Source organism: Hydractinia symbiolongicarpus, chromosome 1 (genome assembly GCF_029227915.1).
Source record: "Hydractinia symbiolongicarpus strain clone_291-10 chromosome 1, HSymV2.1, whole genome shotgun sequence".
Taxonomy (NCBI): Eukaryota; Metazoa; Cnidaria; class Hydrozoa; order Anthoathecata; family Hydractiniidae; genus Hydractinia; species Hydractinia symbiolongicarpus.
In genome coordinates this window covers 4,788,194-4,812,614 of record NC_079875.1, presented here as the reverse complement: position 1 = coordinate 4,812,614, position 24,421 = coordinate 4,788,194, and the positions used below count along the sequence as shown (strand labels likewise).

The following is a 24,421-nucleotide window of genomic DNA, read 5'->3' as shown; positions in this document are numbered from 1 at the left end:
TACCATCTAGGACGTTCAATTGTGCATCCTGGAGCAAGTATGCATAGCACCATCTGCCTTCTTGCTGATATGCAAGGTAATCCCGTCGCTCAACCTTTGTAGGGGCCGCCCGCTTCCGTGGAGGTTAGCGTCGTCAGTTGCTCTGAAATCGACAAATAACCCATACCTCTCCGATAGATATTGGCCAATGGTCACTATGCTATCATGCGATCCGAAGAGCCCCTCTACCTGTTCCATATGATCCTTAGGCATCATCGCGTGGCTATATAATTGATTAGGTTCACTCTCGATAGTGATCGAGATTTTCTCGATCTTGGGGTTGTAGAATTTTTCATCATTATCAGCATATGCCTTAACCACTGCAGGGTCCTGAAATAATATTAATATGCCAACCAAGGATTTCGCGGGGGTGTCAATTTGCAAGTTTTAACTCGTATCAGACTTTTTCATTGTCACCACTTTACTCCTTAATACACGCTCGTATGGCAAAGCAAGCCGGGAATAACGGCTCATCATCGCACTTGCCAATTCTTCATTTATCACTTTATCAAATTCTAGACATATGTTGCTGATCTTGTAGGAAGCATCGGCTGCTTTTGCCGCCATAGACCCTGAGGCTGGTGTTCCGGAGTCCTTTATCACGTCACCGTACGGTGCGAAATGGATCACAAACTGTAAACCTATCGTGTAAGCCTGCTTGATAGAATGGGAGATCACGAGTGAGCTCAAAAAGTTTGCCGATAGGAATACAAAAGGTGTTACCATAGGCTTCAGCGATCGCTTTTTTTCATTGTTCCCGACGTGATCACTGGCTTTGACTTGGAGGCTCCTAATCGTTCCATCGTTAGGATTGATGCCTTTTAAAATTAGGTTGTTGTCCCTATCAAATTTTGGCAGCCACAAATCTCGATACACTCATAGTATGTTAAAATCTTGTATGTTTCGTATTTCGTTAGCATTCAGCGTAATCCGTAAGCCCTGTACCAGAGCTTTGCCGATATTGCTAACGATAGTTCGTTTGGTGTTTGTACCAGTCAATTCCAAGTCGAAAAGCAACTTTATTGAGCCGGGGAAAATTACGTCGTTCTGCCCCATGTTCGGTACGTCCACATAGAGATCCTCATTTTGGCCAATCGTGGACGGTACATGACTCACTTTAACCCGCTGCCTCTTACCCTTCATTGCCATCCTAGCCCTCACCTCCCTATGAGGGTCTAATTTCGATCCAAAAACAGACATTCTTTATTAATAGTATTTAGACGTTGAAATAAACTATGGATAATCCGGGATATGATTTTACGGATGAGAGGGATATTCAAGACGAACCCGAGGAGTTCAGCAGTGAGAGCGAGATCCTTCGACCCGAGGATATCATAAAGCCCGCAACACCTTCACGAGGTGGCCTCACCGACACGGCAAGGCATGAACTACTAACATCAAAGGTTGATAGCTTATACGAAGCTCTTAGTGAGGAGCTCAGTCAAACACTCGCGAGACATTATGATGACTTTGAAATGGATGGGAACCATCTTATTTATAATGGGATAGAACTCACTAAAAAGAATGGTGAGTTGAGGACAGTTGGAGTGATAAAGGAACGCTTAGGTGTTGGTAGGTTGCAATCTCTGGGGTTTACTGACTATACCACACCACATAAAGTTAGTAAAAAGATGGCGCAGGGACTCTTGAATAATATTGATACTATCGAGGACAACCCCGAAGACATCGAGATGTTGCCAATAATCGAGAACGTGCTTGATGAAACTAAGAGTTTGATGGAAGATACTTCCTCCACCGAAGCCTTCGACGAACGTGAAAGAAGAAAGCTTTATTTTTATGTTAGAACGCTCCACGACGACTTGAATAATGTGAAAAGTAAGAGGTTACTACGATGGCGAGCTTTCAAAGGCAGAGGACAAGATTAAGAGGCTTGAGGCGAAGAAGTCTGGGTCCGACATATCAGAGAAACAGGGATAAGGACCTCGATAAGGCCAAGGAAGATCGTGAAAAGCTAAAGGATGATCGAAAGGCGGCAATAGAAGAACATGGTTTACTATCCTCTAGTATCCACAACCAACTGAAAAATATCAAAGATACATTGATAAAAATAGCTGGAGACGACACATTCTTACGGGAGAAATTGACCATTTTGTTCAAAGAGCAGGGTATAACGATTGCCAACATCGTCTCAGCCGTGGGCTTACTGATATCAACCCTGGTCCTGGCGCTCACGGGTGGTAGTGGGGAAGTAGGAGCTGGCGCAGGAGGAAGTGGTGGTAGCAAAGGTTTCGTTCAAAAACAATTGGAGAGACTCGGGAAATTTTTAAAATATCTAGGAGGGAAGGCAGGGGCCGCATTACCCGGCATTATTGGTACCATCGTGACGTTTTTCTTCCGGGTAGCCGCTAAAGTGGTGGAATTTGTGGCAAAGCACATCTATTTAGCGATTGCGGGAGCTGTGGGTATAGTTGTTGCGTCTATAGGTAACAGGAGGAGGAGGAGTAAAGTCAAATCGCACTGAGATTTGTCCTTACTCCAATTTGTTGATCAACAAATTAGACTTACTTCCACCAAATATATGCGAGTATCAGTCCTACTCCCAACGTGATAACGGTGGCCTTGGTATCCTCGTGCTGCCATTGGGCTTCCTTGGTATCAGGCGTGGTTTTCTTGATATGTTGTCTATGAGGTGTAGTGAAGGATGCCTCATTCTTGACAGCTTTGGTATTCAGATCTAGCCTCACACCTACACCTATGTTAGGGGGAGCTATTAGAACGTTGTTATTATACCCCACAATTTTTCCAATGCGAAGATCCATGTTTGAAGGAAGCATGTAGACGCTGGGCATGACGGCGAAATTTACTGGAGTTCGAGCGTACTGTAACACCTTTTGAAACTCGGTGATACTTGACCTACGCTCTCGTCGCGTTGAACCATGGCCTCGAATATCTGCAATAATATTTGCCTTGCTGTACAGTTATCGGCGTTAGAGCCTAGGATTGAAGCCTTGGCACTCGCTTGGGATCCTAGCAATAAGATAACATAGACGCGAAAACTTTCGCTCAATTTTGTCAGACCTTGACTTGTCGGGATGATGAATTTGGCCAAATCTCCATCAACCTGCGGCCAACAACAGCCATTGGTGAGTGACGACATGACTGCTTTGAACTTGTACAAAGCGTTGGGATCCGCACCATACTCACGGCATACTCGCGCGTACCCCGAGGTGGAGTAAGGGTTCTCGTACTGGGAAAAGCCTCCTTCGTATGGCATGGGTACCTTCATTCTCGCTAGGATACGTCTCATGTGGTAGTACACGTGAAATTTAAAGATAGAGTTAACGATGGGTACGGAGCCACTCATGTGCTTGGCAGAGATCCCCAACGCCGTTGTCGCGCAATGACAAGCAAAATTCACCTGTATGTTCCAATAGTCTAAGGCTCGCCCTTCCCAATTTACACTCACGGGATCGTTTAACAGATTAGTTGGAATTTTGATGGGATACTTTGTGAACTGTGGGAAGGCCACGGAAATGTGCTGAGTCCTAGACACGTAGAGGTCCTGATACTCCAAGTTAGTTATACCGAGAGGTCACCCGCCTCTGTTGGACTTGTACTTTGCTGTAGGATTATACGAATAGATATTCATCTTTCTTTAAAGAAACATGAAGGAACTCTATATTAGATATATTAAAGAACCAATAGTCTTTGATGAATATCTTAGTGAAGGCACAAGAATAGCGCTAACATCCATCAGTATCCGCGCTACGTGGTTGAACCTTTTCGAAAAAAATAATGATATTAAGATTTATAAAGCGACGCCCGGATCGACCAATGATGGGGACTTTACAGTAGGAGATTTTGAAACCCTCATCACGATCGAGAAAGGCCTTTATAGAATCGAGGATCTCGCGACGATAGTCAACGACCATGCGGGAGGGAGAATCAAACTTTTCGTACTCAGGAATGGAGTCTGTAAAGTAAGGATTAGCAAGGGATACGTTGCGATAGTTGATAAATTATTGACGGATCTTATGAGATATAATTTTAATACAAAGTCAATGTTCACAGCTGGCGATCATGACAGCTTCTACAAGAGTGATGTCCACCAGAGGCTTAGACTCACTTGATACCAAATCGATGAAGATTATTGCCTGGTTGATGGAAAAAAGTCAAAGATACTTGCAATACTCCCTATCAAAGAGCTTACTGCTTGGGGAGATGAGGTGAGATGGAGTTTTGATAATCCTGTATACCTTCCGTTGAAAGGTTCAAATGAACGCCTTAATATTATGTTGACGGATGAACATCATCATGATAAGAACGTATCATTTGTAGGAATTACCATACAGTTGCTCATAGAATAAATATGACAGATATTATGAAATTATACCCGAGCTTACCACCTAGTGCACCTGATCAAGAAAATAATAAGGGGCATGTATACAGGCTTAAAAAAATCGAAGAAGTGGTAAAATATCTACGTAATGAGATTAAAGAGCGGGATAAGCTCGCCAAAAAGTTCAAAATGCACGGTACGTGGGTTAGATACACAGATCATGGTCTGCTGGCCGTAAGTGTCATTACTTCGGGTGTTGGAATTGGTAGCATGCTATCCGGAATTGGTGTACTATTGGCCGTAGCCATGGGTGGCATCACCATAGCTGTGGGATTGGGCCAAGCAGGTTTGAAAAATGCTGGTAAGAGGTTAGATGTCGAAAAGCAAGAAGCACGAGGGTATAAGGTTATTAGTGATTATGAATTTAACTATGCAGGAAAAGCAACGCTATATGCTGCTCAAGGAGCAAATACGTCAGAGAACCAGAAAAATCGTAGAATCGCTTAATGAACGAGAGAGACAGCAGCTAGTCGAGAAGGGACGCGAGGAGGCCAAACAGGAGTTTATGAAAAAACTTCAATCTGTTCAACATGTAAGCGGTATCTAGATGAGCCGCCGACTTATTCATAATCTAATGTATATTAACAATACATTAGATGGTACCAATTACTTCACCAGTAGTTGCGTCAATCATTAGGTCACCTTCATATATAATGGTTTGCTTTTGTTTTGCTTCCAAACCTTTGATGTACTCATCCAATATTTTCATAGCTGTGATTTCTAGACATGGTTTACAATAAGGCCCAAGGGTCTGCGTTGCGGTATCTCTATATTTTAGCTTATGAATCACGGCTATAATTTCAGTCTTCTTCATAGTTGAGTAGCCACGAACACCCAGCTCTCTGGCTTCTTTTTTTAAATCGTTCATTGTTTATTTTGTATGCAATGTTGTATATATCAGGTTTTACTATACCACAACGAATGGTTCCTCTTCATCATCTGAATCAATGAGGTGCCGGGTCCTGGATTGTTGAAAGAACTTATATTTACATTCCTCAAGCAAGACCTGCGGATAGTGCTTGGAGCTTTGCTTATAAATGCTGGATATTTTTAGTATACAGATACATTGACATGGCTGTCGCATAGGTACTGGAAGATCGTAGAAATACGTGTTTATTTTACCATCCCATTCTTTAATTTTTGTGTTCAGGTTTCTACCGTTCTTCACTGATGAGGTCGTGAATTCGCTACCATACAATTGCTGTATCCTTGCTAGAATACATTTATATTTTTGAATCCATTTAGGATGTTGTTGCATATCAAATGACATGGTAAGCGAAGATCCATCATCATATTTGGATGCACCATTTGAATACAGCCCCTTTGGCGTTATGATCAATAGTGACGATATGTTGTTATCATGTTTATAACCGATAACATATCTAGCATCCTTACCCTTATTAGCTTGGATGGGATCGCTGAGTACGATATTCTCAATTTGAACCTCGTCAATATCAAGTACTGTTGGTTCGCTATAAAAATCCCTCGTCTCCACGGAGTCATTGTAAAATTTTAACATGTCCTTTATTATAATAACCAAGGCCCAACTAAGAATTTTTACAAGTACAACATCCACCGTTGTGCGTTATATACATCATATAGTGTTGCCAACACAGCATTTTTCCTTTTACGATAAACCTCCGTCCACACTTGCATTTATCATATTTATCGAGATCAATTCCACATTCATCACAATACTCAGTTGTCATATTTTATTTGATAGAACTCTGGTAACTGGAAATTAGGGAATTTCCCTTTACTTATATTCTGTATAATAGCATATAAACTATATATGCTATTGCGCATGACATCATATGATTTCGTTTATATTATTTCATATGATTATGTGTTGGTGACTGGCATTTAATATGATTATGTGTTAGTTATTGGCATGTATATATTATTATGTGTTGGTTATTGGCATTATTTGGAATTTCCCTTATATGTGCGTGCGCTTGTCCCAGAACAGACATTTCTCTATCTCTAACGAGGAACGACAGACTTTAACTTCCAGTGCGGGAACTCGATATCAAACGAAGAACGGCAACATTTTACGTCCAGTGCGAGAACTCGACAAAATGGGTTGTGCTGACGTTTAGTATTTTGGATTTAACCAAATAACCTAAGATCCTAGGTCTGTTTTTTATGTCATCCGCTTTTTAACATTGCCATGACCGTGTCTCTATAATAAAAAGAGCGTAAATGATTTCTTGTGAGGAAAAATAAAGGAAAAATATCCAAATATCCAAAAAAGGAAAAATATCCAAATTTCCTAAATACTTTTAATCTCTTCGAAACAAATTATTTAGACCTTCTAACATTTATTACATAATGGCTCATGTTATCTGGAGGTCTATAATTATCTACAAGACGCTAGCAAAAATGTTTGAAGGTTGTGTTCACCTAGAAGGGTAAAAAAGAATTTTCGATATTATAATAGACAATAAACTAGTCGTCAACCCGTCGAAAAATTCACGGGATCGCCCGTCCTTTTTATATCGCATTTCGTTTTTCCGTAATAGACAGACAAATAGACAGACGACGGCTATTATTAAAAAGACGGACTGTGAACTTGTCAATCTCAAGCAGCATAATATAAACCTCCAAATATGTAGGCCTTTATAAGCAATGATATACAGTTGCCGCTGGACATGTGGAACCCCGGATAAGTGGAACTATTTTCCCCGGTTCCTTGGATTTGCCTTCTCAAACTATCCTATTTTCTTCGGATAAGTTGAAGCACAAATACGTGAAACATTTGTTAATTAGAACACTGAACCCCTTGAGGCAAATTACACACTCGTAACTTTTGCTGGAAATTTGAACAAATTCCAGAATTCCAACGTTCGAACGTGTTTTTTTATAATGAATCACGAATTCTTTTAAACTAACGCGTATGGTGAAACAGTACAATTAATTTTTGTACAGAAAGAGACTAAAAAATTGTGAAGTTTTGTTGTAAGTGACAATATAATAGTAAAATTGAAATCGCTATGTGTTGTTTTACTCTTTCTGGAAGCTTTTGCACTTGTAGTTTTAGGGCTTCTAAATTCTTTTCCTAGAACTCTTTTTTAACGCAATTTCTTGGAAAAAACTTTGGATAAGTGGAACATTCGCTAAGTGGAATCTTTTTTTTCGGTCCCTTGAAAGTTCCACATCGAGCACCAACTGTATAATGCAGTCATGTTTGAAAACATGACTATCACATTTTGATCTATCAATGAACTGCTCTTGTTGACACAATAAAACAACATGAAGCATAATATGTATGGATTTTTATAAATGCATATGTGAAATATTTACAAATAAAATTATGCGCTTTGTATTTTCTGTGTCAAGTGATTTGTTTATTTATTATACACGTCAAAAAAAATTCTCTCTTTTTCGAATCAGCTTTTGTTATTGTCTCTTTCGCTCAACATTCGAATTCTTCGAGGTCGTCATTGATTGTTGTATTGCTTCCAGGAACGTCCGCCGTTGATGCTTGTATACTCTGAAGTGATTGAGAAGGAATATACCGGTGAAAGGAATATCTCTGCTTACGATATCTGCTTTGCTTCGTGGCAATCCGTAAACTACTGCTACCTCGGTCAAAACGAAGCTTGACGCGTTGAATGTTATGTTTTTTTGTAATTTCTTCTGTCTGTTTTATGATGGAGGAAACCTGTACCAAAATATCTTGAGCCAGAAGTGTTGTTTCCTCTTTATGAATTTCTACAAATAAAAACATTTACCCATTGAGCAAGTAAATCTCTTCCTGACATATAAAAAAATTTCATTTCGGACATTTTCTTTATATATCAAAGAAATATCCGACATTTTTTTATAAACAACCAAGTTTCTAACGGTTGAGACTGAGATTTGGGGCAAAAACCCAGCAGTCACTAAGTAACTGAGCAGAAGTTGAGCAACTCAGGCTTAAATGTGGATAAAATATTCCTGTCAAAGAAGGAAAAGTCTTTTTATAATTTCAATGAGCCATATGGTACTTGGTTACATGATTTTCACATTTTATGCTTCCATTACCGACTTCCACACAGCGCAGTCTGGAAACGAGTAAGACGCTTGTAGGGACAAATTTTTCGCCCGTTTTTGTTTGACTCGATAGCACAGTCCAGTTTCCTAGTTACTTTCTCACAAAGAATTTTATGTGTCATGCGGAAAAAGGGAGAAATGTGTAACCTATTGTTTCTTTCCTAATTTTTTGCTTTTAAACTTTTAACTTCTAAATACGACTTCAATTAATTTTCAGGCTGAAATCCAAACCTTGCCTTTAGTCTGAAATGAAGCATGAAAAAGAATTTCCCTATAAGAAAACTATAATTTGAAGGAACCTTTGAAGATCTGATGAGATTGATAAAGTACGCGAAGAAGCAATTATTGTATCGGAGAGGGAAAGTGCAGATGTAAGTGATAAAGATGATTTGCCATTAGCAGAGCTAGCAAAGAACGTGAACGATGATGCCAGTACCGATAAAGCGGGTTCCAAAGATCCTCGTCATGTTAACAGATGGCGCAAAAGAGACACCATGTAACGGACGTTACATTTTGAAAACTCGTTTCCTTAGCCAATTGGTGAATAAACCCTTTTAGCCTATTTTTGGAAGTTTTTTCCTGAAAAAATCGATGAACTCGTCACTGAGCAAACGAATCTTTACACAGTCCAAAAAAGGCACAAGAGAAATCAAACAGGTACAGCGGAAATTACAGCTCTTATGGGCATCATGATGAAAATGAGCTTGGTGAAGATTCCCCAATACAAGCTTTACTGGTCACAAGAACTCAAATACGCGCCTGTCACGTAATCCATTTTGTGATTTGTTCCAAAACATTAACTTTGTGAACAATTTGGAAATAAATAACGAAGATAAACTGGCCAAGATTCGACCAATTATCAAAGCTGTGCGCCATAAATGCGTTGAGGTAAAACCAGAGGATATCACAGTATTGATGAGCAAATAATTCCTTCGAAAACTAAGTACTCCAGCATTCGTCGATACAATCCAAAAAAACCAAAGAAATAGGGGTTTAAAAATTTGGTTCGGGCTTGTGCTTCTGGCTTCATGTATGATTTTTACTTAACGCGGGGAAACAGTTGGAGGATGCAATAGGCGATGATGCTGATTACAGCCACTTACAAAAATCAGCTATGTTTGTGGCGAAACTTCCCCAAACTCTTCTGGGTTCGCAAAGCCATAAGCTTTTTTAAAAAAAATTGGTTTACCACCCTAGATTTGATGAGATATCTGAAAGAAAAGCGCATTCTTGTAGTTGGTATTGTTTCGGGCAAATCGATTAACTTGATGCCCTTTGTTGGCTGACAAAGATCTGAAAAAGGAAGGAAGGGCAAGCATGGGTTATCGAGTTGACAAAAATTCTGGGATGATTATTATCAAATAACTAGATAACAGTGTTGTTCAGCTTGTTTTAAACTTTGTTGGGGTGAAACAGCTTACATATGTTTCAAGACGGTGTAAGAAAGCAAGGGAAAGGAAAACCTGTTCACAAATTGTGGCGCAGTACAACAAAAGCATGGGTGGTGTGGACCTGGCAGACATGCTTATAGCAATTTACCGGATTCCATGCCGAACCAAACAAGGGTACGTTAAGATAACTTGGTATCTTGTTGACATAGCGAAAGTAAATGCTTGGATCCTTCATCGAAGAGATTTTTCTTTAATGGCAGCATAACATACAAAGGGTCGTAAACCAAAAGCATTCACTTAATTTTGAGGTGCCGAAAGTTGGAAAAAAGCCCTCAGTTACGATACCTTTTTATGATGTCCGGTACGATCAAGTTTGGCATTGGCCAGAAGCAGTTTATAAAAAGAATCGATGCCGATAATGTGACATGATGTGTAGGATGAAATGTAGTAAATGCCACATTTACTTATGTTTATTAGAGAATAGGAACTGTTTCAAAGAGTTTCACTGTCCAAGCGAATAGTAGTATATGTAAGTGTATCAAAATTAAAAGAAAAAGAACTTGCAATATGATCATGGAAAATTCAGTACTTTTCTTTCAAACTCAATGTAGCCATAATGGCAACAAATACTAATACCTTTGAGATGACTTTTTTTCGGAAAATAATACTTGATACAAGCTCAAAAGGGTCCAAAGGTACCAGAAATATGGAAGGAATTTTCTCGAAACTATATCATAATTTGGCCAGCAAAGGGTTGATTAGAAATTCAAATAAAAATATTCGCAAAATTTTACGCACCTTTCGTAGATATTCGACAAAACCTCTTAAAATTCGTAAATATTCGTAAATATATCTCGTAAATATCGTAATCATGCGAAAGATTTAAACAAAATAAAACTTTTACCTTCTTTACTTCTTACTATTTCCACTTTTCTTTTCGACCGATGCTTTCGAAAAACTGTGTACAATATCCCACACAGACTTCCACAAAGAAGCATCACACACAGCCATAAAATTGTCGATTTTAACATATCTGAGGACGGGTCGAAAATTGATTTATATTCTGGTTTTTTACTTGGCTATAAAAAAAAACATTCTGGTATTACACTGAATAAAAAATATTCCATTCTTCAAATTTTAATATTACATTTTTTTATCCTATTAACTTTAAACATTGTAATTGTATACCTAGGATAGTCTCTTTACTTCCTATCAACAATAGTCATTCTGAGTGCATATAAAGCTCCCATTTAAATGTAAAATTTACATTTGGGGAAGATCCCTCTAATAAAGGCTAGGTCTCTATTAAACGCCCACCTCCAATAAATGCCCACCTCCAATAAACGCCCACCTGCAATAAATTTCAAAAATTAAATAAAGGGTTCTGGTGTTATTAGAGCATTACATTGTAAAATGTATTTTCCAAACCAGGCACATAAGTGGGGGCATTAAGTGAGAGCACTAAAGTGAGCGCACTAAAATGAGAGCACTAAAGTGAGAGCACTAAAGTGAGAGCACTAAAGTGAGAGCACTAAAGTGAGAGCATTAATGTGAGAGCAATAAAGTGAGAGCATTAATGTGAGACCACATAAGCGAGTGCATTAATGTGAGAGCATTAAAGTGAGTGCACTAAAGTGAGAGCAATAAAGCGAGAGCATTAATGTGAGAGCATTAAAGTGAGTGCACTAAAGTGAGAGCACTAAAGTGAGAGCATTAACGTAAGAGTACTAAAGTGGGAGCACTAAAAAAAGAGCACTCAAGGAAGAACATTAAAGTGAGAGCATTAATGAGAGAGCACATAAGCGAGTGCACTAAAGTGAGAGCAATAGAGTGAGAGCATTAAAGTGAGAGCACATAAGCGAGTACACTAAAGTGAGAGCACTAAAGTGAGTGCACTAAAGTGAGAGCACATAAGTGAGTGCACTAAAGTTAGTGCACTAAAGTGAGAGCATTAACGTAAGAGTACTAAAGTGAGAGCACTAAAAAAGAGCACTCAAGGAAGACCATTAAAGAGCATTAAAGTGAGAGCACATAAGTGAGAGCACATAAGTGAGAGCACTAAAGTGTGAGCACTAAAAAAAGAGCACTAAAGTGAGTGCACGAAACCTTACCTCCATTCGAGCAGTACTGTTCTCGATAATCTCAAGAATACGATGTTCATTTGTTTTGATGAAATCTCTCGCTTCGTCATCAACATTGGTTAAACCACCCGAAAGTACGAAGCCGTATGTTTTCACGGTTTTGATCATATCAGACGCTCGTATTTGAGGTCTTTGAAAGTCTTCTTTACTGGTACCTGCAGTGTATGCATCGATAAGAACACCTTCAACTTCTCGTGATTCTAATGCTTCCGCAAGTTGGGCTGTTGAAGTGTACACAGACCCTAAACAGAATCAGGACTATTATAGGTCTCCAAACACGCGCATGTTATAGATGTTAGTTTCTTGTTTTATTAACCTTGACGAATTTAACCTTGACAAACACGTATGAAAGGACTTCTTACGTATCTTATCATTTAAAACAAGTCTATGACTTTGTGACTAATATTTTGTAACGATAAAAAAAATTTACTGATTTTTTTTTTACTGGCCAACCTTTTTTTCTGACTTATTTTTGAGAATTAGTCAACAACAAAATGCTGGTAAACTTTATTCCGTAAAAAGGTAACTAAAATTAGTGCGGGCGATTAATATGTATAGACTAACGATTTTTACGGACATTTTTGCCCATTATTTTCCTGATTAGATTAGTATATTATTACATGAGAAATGTTTTATAAGAAACAATGAACCCTAAAAAAAAAACGAAGCAATTTGTACGCTCAATTCAGCTTGAAGAGGATTGATAAATTATTATTAGATTAATAGATTATAAAAACAACAATGTAGTTCCTGAGACTTTCCTTATTCCCAAGTGAAAAGTCAACAAACATGAAACAACAGTTAGCCTGTAAAACACGGAGACTTTAGCCTCGATTAGATCCTTGCGTTAACGTTAAATATTTATTTATAAACACAGATGAGAGTTCAATACACAAAAAACGACCCCTACTTGTGTTCACTTTTCCATTTCGTAGAATACCAACTCTTTCTTCAAACGTTGCATTAAGAGCTCCAATCTAGAAAAAGAAGCATACAGTACATCATAAATTTTGAAGATTTAGATGACCAAAATGCTTTTCTCGATAACCCAGCTGCATTGAATCATACCTCTGTTCCATATATTTTAACTTTGGCTGCATCATTGACGGTTGTGAGTGATGTAACGATTGCACCAACAATGAGCGAACTCATAACTAAACCAACCAAAATCCATATGATGGCAAAGATTCTTGACAAAACACGCTTTGGGACGAAGTCTCCATAACTGTAAATACAAAGTCTACATTTTAAAGGTCGGTTTACATTCTAAAGATCGGTTCACATTAAAGGCAGTAATTGCGTAAAACAGTCGTTGCAGAAAGATAAAGAAAAATCTATTAAAAAAACATTTGTGTCGCTTCGATGAACATGTATTTCCAGTAAAGACGTAACAGCGGGATATGTACAACTGTTGTTAAACAACTTTTCTGGTAATGTAAGTCGAACTTAAGACAAGAATGGGATCAAAATTGATTTTTTATACTGCTATATATAGTAATTCGGGCATATGATTTCACAGTAAAAATAAGTACGAGAAGTTTGATTGATGATGATATTTTTTAATTTTATTTTAACGGATATTTCGTCTTGTTACTACAAGACATTGTCAACGTAAATTGTTACAATTATCTCACAAGTTTTTTAAATATAATTTTCAACAACTACGTAATACACAAAGAACATATGAAACAATACTTAACAAAACATATAACACATAACGGCAAACCAAGCGGAGGAGTGCATTTGTGCTCCGAGTGGTGGACGTTACCCTTACCAATGGTATATAATTTTAAATACCCTTGGGTCTTAACACAGACCTCAAAGTAATTAAACAGCTACCTCTATATGACATTTTTTGCGAGAGTAATTTTCGAAAAACATAAATGGGTCATAATTAGCATTTTACAAGAAATTAAACCGTTTTAGTAATTTGTGAAATTTGTGTGAATACAATGCTCTTTTCCATACACTATACTACCCTTAACGTGTACATTTTCAATACACCGTACAAAACTAAAATCTTCTTTCTGCATTTTTCTTGACAGTCGCACTACCGTTCACGAGAAAACTAAGTCGCACTCATTCGCAAAAATAATTTTTTACAAAAGCATAAAAACATCTTCTAATCTTATTAGCATGCGAGACAGGTGAAGATACTTACCCATGAGTTCCTTGTGTGATAAAGGCCCAATACCAACCCTGCTGTAGACCAGTCAGTATTTTTGATGAAAAATCACTGGAAGCCCTCATATGGTATCCTTCCTATAACAACAAATCTATCTATTTACACTTGACACAAGCACCACAAGTCAGAAGAAGAGCTCTGCCTCCTCGCTGAAACAATATAAGCCAAGGAACCAAAAAAGAGAAAAAAAGGTCTAATATACATCAAAAACGCGTTTGCATATTTACATTACCAATAAGCAGACAAGACACTGAAGAAAGTTTTGACTAGAAAAAAAACATACCAATATCCACACAAGAAATCCAGCGGCAGTCATCATAATCAAATTGAGTAATATCAATGGCCAAATGCTCAATACCATAAAAATCATCTCCACAACAATCTCACTGATTGGCTTATCTCGAACAATCAGGACAACACCAGGACGATGAAGCAAAGAGACGTATTTATATCCAAAGTACTCCACCAAACCAGAAAAACCGATGACAGGGAATGTCAAATCAGTATACCCGTCAATTTCTTTCACAACTTTATTAAAATTAGCTTTCTCTGCGTATGATCCTCTACCGTTTAATTTTTTATCTAAAGTTGTATTTCTTACACCTGATGGTCGTTCACATGTCCCACATGAATGGGTAACCAAATCATCAAGAAGTTGGGAGAATACTCCTGCCAGGTCTTTTTCTTCATCTTTATAAACGTATGGTTTCAAAAGATAAAAGTTGCTCGATACTTTCTCGGGGCATCGACAAGTGGCTAAAAGAAACAACAAATAACCGTACAATAAATGATACTAACGAAGAGAATACAGAAAAATAATTTTCAGGGAAGTTTAAGGATTATTTCACGAAAGGGTCATAAGAACAAATCAGTGAAATGTATGAAAACTGAGATTTATTAGAAAGTAAAATTGACGGGATCCAGCAAAGCAACTTACATGCTTGTACTGTAGCAGAAACACCATCACCGACTTCGTTCATTGCTAATATGTCTATTTCATATTTTGTATTAGGACTCAACGATCTCAACGTATACTCAGTAAATGACGGATGTACAACCACGTGGTCTGTAGATGCATCAGTAATCAGGGTGGTTCCTCTGTTTCTCATTGTATACATTATCTTGTAACCAGTTAAATCACCGTGTATTTTATCAGAAGGGGGCATTAACCAACGTAAGGTCAAAGTATTATGCGTTTTAATGACATCCACAGAAATATTTTGTGGTGGAGCAGATGGAGCTATTAGAACATAACATTATACTAAGTCGAACGTTTCATAAAAAATTAATAAAAATTAATAAAAATAAATAAAAAATTAAGCTCTTGTTAAAAATTATAAACAACAGCTTACACACTCTTATTTCTCAATTTCGTAAAAGCCTAAAAAATCATGCTAAAATAAATGCTTGCTCTCGAACAAATGCTCAGGTAAATACTGGAAGAAGAAAGATTCATCGCCCTTATAAACCAGCGAAAGAAGTTTCTTGTGTATGGAGTGTTGTTTTTACACACTCTCTTTTGGTGGTGCAATAAAAGTCATTTTATAAAAAATACCCGAAAGAAACAGCTAATTAAAAAAGATCAATGTAATATGTCAAAGGTTTTAGGTTAGAGTATTTTGCTACCTTAATGTAGTGTACTCTCGTTAGATAGGATACTGAGTTGACGGGAGACAATATACTTAGCGGGCGTCCTACTGAAGCAAATCTCCTCGTAAGTTGGATTCTCATTAAAAAGCTCAATTTCTCCCAGTTATCAAGAGAATTTTTGAGAGGTGATAAGTATTTGAGTTTAATTTTCTCTTTTTATATCTCATCAAACCAAGAAAATAAAGACACAAGACTAAAGTTATATGAATTCTAAGCGGAGAAAAAGATAGTTATAATTAGATTAAGCTTTGCAAAAAACAAAGCTTTAGTTTCAAAACAGAGGCTGACACAGAAATATTCTGAACCCTTGCATTTACGAGCTATTTGTAGCAAGCTTTTCGTACGTAGATATTCTGAAATTATGCCTTTTTTTCGTTAATAAATTTGAGTCAACAGACTCGTTGATTTGTTTCTTCTTTTACAGCCAATTGGGAATGTTCTGTTTTAGTATTTTTAGCGTCAATTGATTTTTTTATTTAACAATTTTTATTTAACAATTTTAGAATCATTGCAATGTCTCGATATAATAATAAAGTCATTGCATTGAATGTGCCACTTGCATTGACGGAGAAAAAATGTACTACTTAACGGTATACTGTATAACATCAATTTTCATTTATACTTGTTGCGTCACTGAAATAAAGTTAATAACAAAACATTATTCTTACGGGACTCCGAAGTTGTAACAACGCATTTATCACATGGTCCATTTCCTATGCTGTTAAACGAGCAAACTTCGAAAACATAAGTTGTCTCGGGGATTAATTCATTGTATATATGACTTCTATTTGTAAATGGTACCACCACATCTGACTGTCTAGTGTTGTTAATGTACGGTATAACTCTATAACCAAGAGGAATCCCATTCATAGAAAGCCGTGAAACAGGATCCCACTCAATATAAGCAGAAAATGGTCCAAGTGAGGTTCCATTTACATTAAATGGCGCTTCATCAGGCACTACAACAAAAGAAAGTAAGTGTATAAGAAAATTAACGTGTCAAAAATTCACTTTTCTCTAACAAACGCTACTTTCCATATTGCAATAAATCCACCATTTTAAAAACAATGTTCTTCACAAAGAAAAACACTGCGTTCTAAAAAGTCGCGTTTGTTGGAAAAACAGAAACTAAACAATGCAATCAGGATCTAACATAAATTCTAATGACATAAACACGTACATTCTTCCAAAGTATATTTCAACTTCTCAAACGATGCTACCCCATTTCCATTGGATGTGTACGCCAACAGTCGAAAAGCATATTGCGTGCCTGGATGCAAACCAATTAAAACGGTGGAAAACTTTTCACTTGCTAGAACTTGATAGGGAGCGGACAGCTGTGCTTTTTCTCGGTAAAACAGAACATATCCATTTATATCTCCATGTCGATGTTCCTCTGGTACGTCACCCCAAGAAACATTAAAAGAAGTGGAAGAAATGGTCGTAATAACGATGTTTGATGGAGGTCTAGTTGGAACTGAAAACAAAATTAAATCATAAACTTTTAAAATTATATACACATTTAACATAAAATCGCAAGCAAAAAAGGTTTAAGGACTTGTTGCTGCTTACATCCAACAATCTGGCTAGATAATCTTAAAAGTAGTGTTGTAGACATCAGATACACACACAACGAAAAGTTGTTAAGAATTAATAATCTTGAAAGTAGTGTAACATATAGCAGATACACACACAAAGCGCGACAGGAAAGCATAAATAAAAGAAACAATAAATCTTAATACCTCCTGGGGAGATATCATAAAACGCCATGGAGCCCAAGACAGGTAATTTGCCAACATTCATTTCAATCTCGATACTATCCTGAATGTACAACATCTGGTACGAATCAAAGCTTTGAAAATATACGGTATAGTTCGCAATCAAACTTCCTCTTCTAAAAAGAATAACATAAAGGTGAACATTACCAATAAAAGAAAGAGAAAATGTCTTCAAGAATTTTTTCCCTCCTAGCATACAACCTTTATTGCTAGGGACTATACGGGAATATGTACAGGTTTCAGGAAAGACCCTTTCCAAACTTTCCAATCTAACAGCCGACTATAAATTTGCAAGTAACCGTAATTTAAACATATCTAATTTAATATTTATTTAATTCTTCTTTTTTAAAAATGACAACAAAAAGTATTGGTACAATATCTACAAAACCTCGAATAAATATGTAGAAGTAACTGTTAACACAGATTCCTAAATATAATGCTCTCTGATAAATCGACCACTTCTCTTTTTGTATTATAATAAAGAATACGGATTTCATATTTTAAAATACGCGTTTACTTAAAACTACGAAGTACGGATTTTCGAATTTTTAAAAATACGCATTCGTATTTTTAAAATTTGTAATGTTTACATTTTAAAATATTGTATTTTTCGGAACTTTAAGGTACGATATTTTGTTAATTTTACAAAGAAAAATGAAATTGCGTCAGCAATATACCGAATGCTTTTAATAAACGCCCTGGGCTTTAATTAAATATTTAAAGGCGACGCTTTAAAAACCATTATGGCATTTGCAAATCTTTTTAAATTACTTAAATTTTAATTACTAAAAATGCTATAAGCAACAAACAGCTACTGGTGATTAACATTTTCAGGCTATAGCAGTTAACGTAAGTTTGTTACTATCGTTTGAAAAGATTGTCTCGTGTTTTTGTGACCAAGTGTAAAGGAGACAAATCTTGAATAAATAGCTAGGTGTGAAAATAATGATATTACCTTGCATTATTTAGCACCACAGTAATAATCGAATCGTTGAATTCGTGCTGTTGCATATGCTGAAACTAACCACATTAAAACATTATTAACATAACAGTTGTTACAGATTAAACACCTAGTCTATATACAATCAATTAAATTCGCAAAGGAGTATCATGCTGGCCAGGACATTGTTGTGACAGTGAAAATGCATACTTTCAACTAATTTTTTGCTGCGACATTGTACCCTTGCGAAAATGCAAATATTTAGGTAAAAATTGTGGTTGGCGAGAAATTGCAAGGCATGATATTTTTCATCTTAGAAAGGTGGGACTACTCTACAAGAAAAAATATTTTGTTGTCAGATTGTGGATGCAGTCAAGGGCCTGGAAATTGCTTAAAAAATAAACGAAATTAACAATAACAAGGCTGCTAAAAATTTGAAATCATTACTTCAGTGTTTAGAACTCTTATTGCATGAAATTTTATATTGTTTTTATGTTAATTTTTGTTTCGTATTATCAAAACATGTACATGATTATGGTGTGCGGAAGGTGCCAAAATTTTGTAAAAAATTTAACTAAACGTCTTGTTTTTATTTGATAATTTATCTGCTATGTATTTTTTTATTTTATTTATGTGTTTTTCTGTTACTATTCTAAACATGTATGAATACATGGTTTCAGCTGAACATTTTTTGCAGAATCAATTGTTGCGATTTTGCGTAATTTGTACTTAGTTTTGCTAATAGTTGTAATGTACTGTAAAATAAATAAAAATATTCTAGGCTTAATATGTGAAGAATATAAGAACCCTTCTGCTGAAGCTAAGCTTTTATAAAAAAGTGTGTGTTATGACTAATCCATCTTGTGCATCACATTTCATTGTCCTTCACAATATTTTAAAATACTAAAAATCAAACAAAGACATTTCACTATTGACACCATGGCTAAGCAGTTATTCCAGGTAAACCATGCAACACATTCAGTGTTAAGCACTTAAAAAAGACCTATCATTTCGTATTTTCAGCTTACAGTGCACCCTTTAAGGCGAAACGTCATTTTGAAATAATAGCTTTTCTGCAATTTCTGTTAATTTTGCGTTTATCATTGTTTGTTATCATTCGTTTATCATATTTATTTATTTATTTATTTATTTATTTATTTAAAAATATTTATACAGGATGAGGACTTCAGTAATTTGCAAATATATACATAAATACAAAAAAACTCCTATCAATGTCCGTCCTGTCTGAGAATAAAAATGGAAAAAAGCAGTAAAAACAGTAAAAATAGTAAAAACGATAAAAACAAACAAAAATTGATCAACTAGAAATGCAACAGTATGCATACAAGGTGTGAAGTGACTTCATGTGGGAGCTAAATAAGACATAGGCATAGTTCAAAACATTAATCCCACTTAGCTAAACTTGAAGCAGACTGGACGGCACAGTGACTATCATAGCTAAAAACAAACACTCAGATATTTTATTTCACCAAAAAAGTTCCCTTGTGTTCTAATTATTGTTTACATTAATTCCCTAGCTACAAAACTCTCTGAAAATCTCGTGAAGCTACTTTACTTTTTAGAAAAAACTGACTGCAGTTAAAATCCTAATCGTTGAAGGTTTACATACACAATTAAAATAAAAAGACACATAACATAAATAAAAAATGAGAAAATCATCAACACCTAGCTAGCTAACTCTTTATGATGTGATAGATAACTTTTAAAGAGAACAAATCTTTTGTCAGATTATTTATGATTTGTGCTTTAATATAGGGCCGAAATAATTATCTTAACATCAAATAATTCTTAAATACAAAACACTTAGAAGACAAAATAAGTCAAAAAACACTTGTGTCGATTAAACGACAACATCCAAACTAGCTGCCAGATGTCTATAAAATCGAGCTCAGTGATTGGTTGAAGATGTTCATGTGGAAAACAAATTGCCAGTGTACTGCGCTGACATCACTTCTTATAAATATAAACCAAAATATCATGTATACACAATTGTATTAGCCTGTAATTTAGTCAACAAATACACATGAGGAAAAAACTTACTTCATCCTTTATTACAGCTTCAGTTTGTATAAATATATCACTGTTCTTTGAATCAAGATCAGCACTGTATTCCAAATCAAAACGAGTAACAAAAACACCAATTGTATCTAAGACAGATTATAATAACAGCAAATAAAACATTAGCAAACTTTTCAATCTTTTGTAGTGTAGTCAATAAAAATAGCAAAACCATCATTGAAAATAAGTTACTAATAATAGAAAGAGTGTACATCCTGTAATTTGTGATATTTTTGCTACTACAAGAAATTGCACGTGATAGGTGTCTACTTTCCACAAAATATTACACACATACTTGTCGTTACTACTTTCCACAAAAAAAACACACATACTTGTCGTTACTACTTTCCACAAAAAAATACACACATACTTGTCGTTACTACTTTTCACAAAAAAATACACACATACTTGTCGTTACTACTTTCAACAAATATAATACACACATATTTGTCCTTACCACTTTCCACAAAAAATATACACATTCTAGTCGTTGATACTTTTCCACAAAAAAAATACACACATACTTGTTGTTACTACTTTCCACAAAAATAATACACACATACTTGTCCTTACTACTTTCCACAAAAATAATACACACATACTTGTCCTTACTACTTTCAACAAATATAATACACACATATTTGTCCTTACCACTTTCCACAAAAAATATACACATTCTAGTCGTTGATACTTTTCCACACAAAAAATACACACATACTTGTTGTTACTACTTTCCACAAAAATAATACACACATACTTGTCCTTACTACTTTCCACAAATATAATACACACATTCTTGTCGTTACTACTTTCAACAAAATAATACACACATACTTGTCGTTACTACTTTCAACAAATATAATACACACATATTTGTTGTTACTACTTTCCACAAAAATATTACACACATACTTGTCGTTGATACTTTCCCACAAAAAAAATACACACATACTTGTTGACTTTCCACAAAAATAATACACACATACTTGTCGTTACTACTTTCCACAAAAAAATACACACATACTTGTCGTTACTACTTTTCACAAAAAAATACACACATACTTGTCGTTACTACTTTCAACAAATATAATACACACATATTTGTCCTTACCACTTTCCACAAAAAATATACACATTCTAGTCGTTGATACTTTTCCACAAAAAAAATACACACATACTTGTTGTTACTACTTTCCACAAAAATAATACACACATACTTGTCCTTACTACTTTCCACAAATATAATACACACATTCTTGTCGTTACTACTTTCAACAAAATAATACACACATACTTGTTGTTACTACTTTCAACAAATATAATACACACATATTTGTTGTTACTACTTTCCACAAAAATATTACACACATACTTGTCGTTGATACTTTTCCACAAAAAAAATACACACATACTTGTTGACTTTCCACAAAAATAATACACACATACTTGTCGTTACTACTTTCCACAAAAAAATACACACATACTTGTCGTTACTACTTTTCACAAAAAAATACACACATACTTGTCGTTACTACTTTCAACAAATATAATACACACATATTTGTCCTTACCACTTTCCACAAAAAATATACACATTCTAGTCGTTGATACTTTTCCACAAAAAAAATACACACATACTTGTTGTTACTACTTTCCACAAAAATAATACACACATACTTGTCCTTACTACTTTCCACAAAAATAATACACACATACTTGTCCTTACTACTTTCAACAAATATAATACACACATATTTGTCCTTACCACTTTCCACAAAAAATATACACATTCTAGTCGTTGATACTTTTCCACAAAAAAAATACACACATACTTGTTGTTACTACTTTCCACAAAAATAATACACACATACTTGTCCTTACTACTTTCCACAAATATAATACACACATTCTTGTCGTTACTACTTTCAACAAAATAATACACACATACTTGTCGTTACTACTTTCCACAAAAAAAATACACACATATTTGTTGTTACTACTTTCCACAAAAATATTACACACATACTTGTCGTTGATACTTTTCCACAAAAAAAATACACACATACTTGTTGACTTTCCACAAAAATAATACACACATACTTGTCGTTACTACTTTCCACAAAAAAATACACACATACTTGTCGTTACTACTTTCAACAAATATAATACACACATACTTGTCGTTGATACTTTTCCACAAAAAAAATACACACATACTTGTTGACTTTCCGCAAAAAAATACACACATACTTGTCGTTGATACTTTTCCACAAAAATATTACACACATTCTTGTCGTTACTACTTTCCACAAAAAAATACACACATACTTGTCGTTACTACTTTCCACAAAAATAATACACACATACTTGTCGTTACTACTTTTCACAAAAAAATACACACATACTTGTCGTTACTACTTTCCACAAAAATAATACACACATACTTGTCGTTACTACTTTCAACAAATATAATACACACATACTTGTCGTTGATACTTTTCCGCAAAAAAATACACACATACTTGTCGTTGATACTTTTCCACAAATATAATACACACATACTTGTTGTTACTACTTTCCACAAAAATATTACACACATACTTGTTGTTACTACTTTCAACAAAAATAATACACACATACTTGTCGTTACTACTTTCCACAAAAATAATACACACATACTTGTCGTTACTACTTTCCACAAAAAAATACACACATACTTGTCGTTACTACTTTTCACAAAAAAATACACACATACTTGTCGTTACTACTTTCCACAAAAATAATACACACATACTTGTCGTTACTACTTTCCACAAAAATAATACACACATACTTGTCGTTACTACTTTCCACAAAAAAATACACACATACTTGTCGTTACTACTTTTCACAAAAAAATACACACATACTTGTCGTTACTACTTTCCACAAAAATAATACACACATACTTGTCGTTACTACTTTCAACAAAAAAATACACACATACTTGTCGTTACTACTTTTCACAAAAAAATACACACATACTTGTTGTTACTACTTTCCACAAAAAAATACACACATACTTGTCGTTACTACTTTTCACAAAAAAATACACACATACTTGTCGTTACTACTTTCCACAAAAATAATACACACATACTTGTTGTTACTACTTTCCACAAATATATTACACACATACTTGTTGTTACTACTTTTCACAAAAAAATACACACATACTTGTCGTTACTACTTTCCACAAAAAAATACACACATACTTGTCGTTACTACTTTTCACAAAAAAATACACACATACTTGTCGTTACTACTTTCCACAAAAAATATACACATTCTAGTCGTTGATACTTTTCCACAAAAAAAATACACACATACTTGTTGTTACTACTTTCCACAAAAATAATACACACATACTTGTCCTAACTACTTTCAACAAATATAATACACACATATTTGTCCTTACCACTTTCCACAAAAAATATACACATTCTAGTCGTTAATACTTTTCCACAAAAAAAATACACACATACTTGTTGTTACTACTTTCCACAAATATAATACACACATACTTGTTGTTACTACTTTCAACAAAATAATACACACATATTTGTCCTTACCACTTTCCACAAAAAATATACACATTCTAGTCGTTAATACTTTTCCACAAAAAAAATACACACATACTTGTTGTTACTACTTTCCACAAATATAATACACACATTCTTGTCGTTACTACTTTCAACAAAATAATACACACATACTTGTCGTTACTACTTTTCCACAAAAATAATACACATATACTTGTCGTTGATACTTTCCACAAAAATAA

General features: G+C 35.2%; 1 protein-coding gene across 4 annotated transcripts in view; it reads right to left on the bottom strand.

Moving 5' to 3' along the window:
• Positions 1 to 7,659: 7,659 nt before the first annotated feature.
• LOC130632586 (uncharacterized) overlaps positions 7,660 to 24,421 on the bottom strand; it is a 79,577-nt gene continuing 62,815 nt past the window's right edge. For all 4 annotated transcript variants that reach the window (XM_057444488.1, XM_057444490.1, XM_057444485.1 and 1 more), the window contains 13 exons: positions 20,581 to 20,687; positions 18,535 to 18,599; positions 17,544 to 17,695; positions 16,982 to 17,278; positions 16,470 to 16,760; positions 15,089 to 15,391; positions 14,435 to 14,907; positions 14,128 to 14,228; positions 13,035 to 13,191; positions 12,877 to 12,943; positions 11,937 to 12,208; positions 10,730 to 10,904; positions 7,660 to 8,113 (listed from right to left, as the gene is read on the bottom strand). In XM_057444488.1, coding sequence (XP_057300471.1) covers positions 7,815 to 8,113; positions 10,730 to 10,904; positions 11,937 to 12,208; positions 12,877 to 12,943; positions 13,035 to 13,191; positions 14,128 to 14,228; positions 14,435 to 14,907; positions 15,089 to 15,391; positions 16,470 to 16,760; positions 16,982 to 17,278; positions 17,544 to 17,695; positions 18,535 to 18,599; positions 20,581 to 20,687 — 2,759 coding nt within the window. In that variant the 3' untranslated portion in view covers positions 7,660 to 7,814. The remainder of the gene's footprint in view (positions 8,114 to 10,729; positions 10,905 to 11,936; positions 12,209 to 12,876; positions 12,944 to 13,034; positions 13,192 to 14,127; positions 14,229 to 14,434; positions 14,908 to 15,088; positions 15,392 to 16,469; positions 16,761 to 16,981; positions 17,279 to 17,543; positions 17,696 to 18,534; positions 18,600 to 20,580; positions 20,688 to 24,421) is intronic.